This window comes from Diplotaxodon limnothrissa, linkage group LG12 (assembly GCF_057381915.1).
Source record: "Diplotaxodon limnothrissa isolate DT_005_m linkage group LG12, D_limnothrissa_male_GT1.1, whole genome shotgun sequence".
NCBI lineage: Eukaryota > Metazoa > Chordata > Actinopteri > Cichliformes > Cichlidae > Diplotaxodon > Diplotaxodon limnothrissa.
Window position 1 is genome coordinate 27,898,282 of NC_140607.1, and position 5,596 is coordinate 27,903,877.

The following is a 5,596-nucleotide window of genomic DNA, read 5'->3' on the forward strand; positions in this document are numbered from 1 at the left end:
TGAAAAGAAACCTATTTAGTCCCAGGCGGTGGTCTATTCACCAGGCTCACCCTGACATCTGCCAAAAGCCTTCTCTAACCAGCACTGTCTGGAGAAGTAAGAGTGGAGCGCAAATCAATGCGCTGTCCTGTTAATTGTATAATAGACCTACTTATGGACTTCTGCTAAAGGGGCACAATCGTTTAGGGTCCACCACGTCTGATTTTGTTTGAACCAAGCAGGCCTAAATACCTTTAATTGGGCCAGTGTTGATGAAAAGTCGATGGGAGTTAAAGCGGCCGATCACCGACGGTGTTTAAATCCATCTGTACTCGTTTATTTATTTATTTCCACGATTTGTCTCCACAAATCACCTGCCATGAGGGAATGGGAGCTATATTTGTTTTGTTTGTGAGCCAAGGACGGGAGGGAATAGGGGCTCTGAGGGGTTAGAAGGAGGTCTGGTGTGATAACGTTTCTTGTTCTTATTGCCTTTGTGTTTTTTATGACCAATGTCCAAACTGATAAGTACAAAAGAGACTCAATTTGCTCCCCTTAATAAATAAACAGCAACCAGCTTTAAAATTGTAACCGTAGATTTCTGTCCCTTCATTTGCTAAACGAATCCTGGCTTTACTGTGTGAACAGTCTGAATTATACAGTCAAGGGATTTAAAAATTAAGATTTTGATGTGTTCAATTAGAGTGACAATACAGTTTCCCTTTCAAATAAGTGTCAGCTCCTTTAACGAAGTAAAACAAGCCTCTGCATGCGCTCTCCTCCCGTATTTTACATGTGTTTCTATGTACTAACGGAAGTCCTGTCAGGGCACGGACTATATGAGATTAAACAAACACATTAAGATGTTTAACGTGGGATAATTTGAGCATGAAAAGCTAATAAATCAGAGGACGGAATGGCAGAGGATTGAATTGTAGTATTTCGTGCGCGTTCGGGTCTGCGCGTGCGCGCTTACGTGCGCGCCTGTGTTAAAAAAAGAAGGGGGAGTCACGTCGCTGACATTTCCAAGCTCCTGCTCTGATTGGCTCTTATTTGAGGAAGCTCACGGGTTCTTTCAACTAATAAGCGCCTCCCCATCGCTCTAAAGGACATTATAATGCAAGGGACCTCCTTTTTAACCACAAACCGAATTTTCGTTCATTTAGACCATATATACTTTTTAAATTGACCCAAAGTTGTAGGATTTTTTTTGGAGCGCATTTCGCCCTGGAGCGGTACGCGATGCTCTCTCATGCCGACCTCCTGGATGCTCGGCTCGGTGAGTTATCATCACTAAACTCCGGCCCTAAACTCCAGTGTAAGATTTCAACTTTTTGTCTAACGTTGTGAAGTGATAAATAGACTGTGTGGTTAATTGTGTTAATAACTAAGTGGTTTATCGTTGGTCGAAGCAATTTATAAGTAATTTATCAGCACAGAAAAATTATACCATAAAATACCAACGTAAATTTAGTATATTGTGTTTTTAATGCCACCTGTGCTGCCTGTTATATTTTAAAGACTCAAAGCATTTCATATAACTTTGTTTATAAGACGCTGCGGTACTCGGCATATTTACTCAAATCCCCTCCTACTCATCCTCTCAGGGATGAAGGATGCTGCAGACTTACTCGGACACCGAGAAGCTCTCAAATGCCGGCTGGGAGGTGGAGTTCCAGACCAGGGGCATCCGGGAGACATGCCTCCTGGTTCAGACTCTGTTGAAGGAACCACTCTCCTGCCGGGTGAAGACATCGCCACTGTAGGATCCAACTCTGCGGGCATGCCGGTGAACGGGAAGGAGCAGGAGAAGCAGCAGCAACAGCCGCAGCAGAACTCCGGCCAGACCACAAGCCAGCAGAAGCAGAAGCGGCACAGGACGCGTTTCACACCGGCGCAGCTCAATGAGCTGGAGCGAAGCTTCGCCAAAACCCACTACCCTGATATCTTCATGAGGGAGGAACTGGCGCTAAGGATCGGCCTCACCGAGTCCAGAGTTCAGGTAAATACAATAATGCAGAGACTCGCATAACAATTCAGGGTGGGGCTTTGGAAACAGTTTTTTTACGATTTGTAAATATCCAAAATAAATACATAAATACAAAAAAATTAAATAAAATCATCATCATAATAATTACCATTTCAATCCGCCTGGAAGATAGTGAACAGAATCGGTTGTGTCACAAGAGGAAACCACGTGCCTCTGTGTTATTAAAAGACATTTTTATTTTTAATCATTTGTCATTTTACCCTAATTAATTTGTAGTTAATTTTCACCCAATACCAACATATTTTGTGGACGTTTCAAGTTTGGATGAACTACTTGGAATTTCAAAGCTAACCATCGAAATGGCGCCACTTGCTCAGTCTAAGTTACAATAAGCCAAGACTTAAATGAGAGTCTATACAATATACTTCAAGTAAAGGAGTACATTTTGCTTTTTCAGGTACCGCGTGTGAAATATCTCTCCCCAGTATCACTGTGCATAAAAACGATAGCATAGCCTCGCCGTGTCCAGATTTTCCAGTAATAACTGTTTAAGAAAATAGTTTCTGCTTAAATTGAGTTGCATGACGCAAGTATCCCATAATATATTCAACTTTAACCTGATATCTGACTAATATTTAATTGTGAGAGCATCCGGTCCACAAAGGGCTCTGTCCAAGGTACTGAAACATTTCTCATTTGAGGATGAGGAATTCGATGGTCATCTGGCTTTTACAAATTCCAGAAAAAATCCGTGTATCGCCACTCATGGAGACTTTTTTTCTTCTTCTTTTTTTCGTTTCTTTGTTTTATTTTGCAATTTTGTACTTCCAACAATTACACGGGGAGCATTACGGCTTTGATCATTATCTCTGATTTTTTTTTCATTTATTTAACCATCTAATAAAATAAATCTTCAAGTACTAGAAGATAGCCTTCCAGATATTTTTCTCGGACTACATTTATGAGAATTTCCGTAACAAAATATGATTACACATTTGTAAAAAAAAAAAAAAAATCTCTCTTATTAATCGCACGTGATTATTTGACAGTTTTGAGAAAACTAAAGAGAGAAGGAACATGCTAGGCTCTAATAAACAAAACACATTACCAACCAATTTCAGTCTTATTTATAACAGTGAACGGGTTATTAAACCGTGATGTGAAATTCATGCAAATTATCCCACTGAAAGCAATAAAACCAGTATAATCATTAGTCACCGTAATAATCCATTCTTTATTCCAACCAGTGCAGGATCCTAACCGCTCAGTGCATGCCGGCTCATAGTCGGTGTTGGTAAACATTAGTGCAGGCCGTGCAGGTGCAGCCTTGAGTGGGCGTGTTGGCCCGAGCGCGTGCCTCCACACAGCCTCTCTCCTTTAAAATGCTCTATCAGCGACGTCTTAATAGGACTCAAGAATATATTGTACTTTTTTAATGGAATGAGAAATTGCATTTTCTTTCCCCCCGAGTGTAATGGGTTTGGGCGACGTTTCACGGCTGGCTGAGCGGAATGAGAGCGAGATTTCACTTTTAATATGGAGGCATCGACTCACGGCCTCGTGCGCGCATTAATCACACCCGAAGATGAAATCTTTATAAAGCCCAGCGGTGTCGCGCGTGCGTTTTCAGCTGTATGGCTCGGTGTGTTTGTGGGTTTTCTCGCGCATAGCCAACAGACGGGCATTTTTTATTTTCGCATAGATGCTGTACAGCGATGCGGGCCATTTGTATTTAAGCCCGCGCAATATTTAGGGCAATTTTCAGTTAATCTGCTTGTAAATAAGATGTTAGAAAGATAAATTGCTCGACTCCTTGCTGCAGAACTTGAGTAACAAACCCTCTGACGCACACATTTTTACACCACAGCTATTTCTGTCTCCTACAGAATATAAACGTTCTCTTACTTTTGTTTTATTTACTGGAACCTTTTTTTTTTTTTTTTTTTTACAATTTCTTTCGAAATACTTCGCTTCATCTTTAGAGATTCGAAACTTTCGGCACTCCCAAAAGCTTATTTTGAGGTTTGGGGTTATAAGTACACTATTAAAATTTTCTCTGACTGTTGGCCAACAATTATTCAAAGTGGTTGGCCTTAGAAAAGTCCTGGGCCAAGAGAAGAGGTCTAATAATAATTCGATTAAATTTAGTTAGTTCCACCTCAAAATGAGATTATTATGGTGAAGAATGCTATTATTGTGTCCATTGCAATATGGCTTCATATGGATGAGAACGTGGCATCTTTCCTGGTTAAAATAAACACACAGTGCCCAAGAAATATATCACGTATGTTTCTCAGTACCTCTAAATGTCGATTTGTGTCTCTGATTTCAGGTTTGGTTCCAGAATAGACGCGCTAAGTGGAAGAAAAGGAAGAAGACCACTAATGTTTTCCGTGCACCGGGTACCCTGCTCCCAACACCGGGCCTGCCACAGTTTTCTGCCGCTGCCGCCATGGAGAACAGCCTGTGCTCCTTCCACGCCAACGACTCTCGCTGGGCTACGGGGATGCCGGGGGTCTCCCAGCTGCAGCTCCCCCCCGCTCTGGGTCGCCAGCCAGGCATGGCGCAGTCACTGTCACAGTGCAGCCTTGGTCCAGGCCCGCCACCAAACTCCATGGGTCTCTCTAACGGCCTGTCCTCCAACGGCTCCGGTCTGCAGTCCCACCTCTACCAGACGCCTTTTCCAGGAATGTCGGCCTCCCTCTCCGGCCCTACGAACGTATCGGGCTCCCCACAGCTGTGTAGCTCCCCGGACAGTGACATGTGGAGAGGAACGAGCATCGCGTCTCTGAGGCGCAAAGCGCTGGAGCACACAGTGTCCATGAGTTTCACTTAGTGACTTTTGACCACACCGCACCCTATTCCATCAAACACCCCTCTCCCAGCCCCGCCTGGCTCCTTCTTTTTTCCTGTTTTTAATCCAGATATTTAGATCAAAATGAGAGAACGAATGAAGTAATCAGGCCTTAAATGTGAGGAGAGAAAAAAAGAGGTAAATGCCACCTCATAAAGACCAAATAATGATAATAACAAAAGGACAACATTTATTGACAAACGGAAGAAAAAAAATGGGGTCATTTATCTCGTTAATTCAAACGGATTTTTTTCTTACCAGCTATTGTTGATAAATACTATTGTAATGATCTTTAGACTATAGGCCCTAATTACCGAGAGCCAAACAATCGTCGTATTTACGTTGTCATTGAGCGTGTCTTTACGCACGTTATTGTGTTCAGGTGAGGTTGTGTTATGTCAAACGGTTATTTATAAGATTGGGTATTTTGATAGCAGCCTGCCACACACGCACCAAACTGACAGTGAGCCTACTGAACTGTGTCTCGGGCATGCACTGTGCATGTGGATTTAATAATTAAAGGAGAAAACGGTGCCCACTCAGACTGAACAGGTGCTTTTGTTTGGTGACCTCAGTCCCGTCTGCATGGGACGGGATCACACACACACACGGGCGATCTTTCAGTAGGCCTACTCTGTTTTAGGATGTTTTGTGTAGATAAAACATTCTTGCTATGTACCCGCTGGTCTTTTTTGTGACATGTTTTAACTTATTGTATGTGATATTACTTGACACATTTCTTAAATGTTTGATCTTACATCGAAATGCACCAC

The 5,596-nt window shown here is 42.4% G+C and overlaps 1 protein-coding gene across 4 annotated transcripts; it reads left to right on the forward strand.

The window, feature by feature from the left end:
* Positions 1-1,221: 1,221 nt before the first annotated feature.
* On the forward strand, positions 1,222-4,805 carry LOC146621477 (homeobox protein orthopedia B-like). Of its 4 annotated transcripts, none has more exons than XM_085368479.1 (3): positions 1,222-1,297; positions 1,587-1,981; positions 4,302-4,805. In XM_085368479.1, exons 1-3 carry the CDS (start codon positions 1,222-1,224, stop codon positions 4,803-4,805), a joined length of 975 nt encoding a protein of 324 aa, XP_085224605.1. The 4 variants fall into 4 exon arrangements, with proteins under 4 accessions (XP_085224605.1, XP_085224603.1, XP_085224604.1 ...); XM_085368477.1 differs by having other exon boundaries at positions 1,222-1,295; positions 1,501-1,981; XM_085368478.1 differs by having other exon boundaries at positions 1,222-1,265; positions 1,546-1,981.
* Positions 4,806-5,596: the final 791 nt, after the last annotated feature.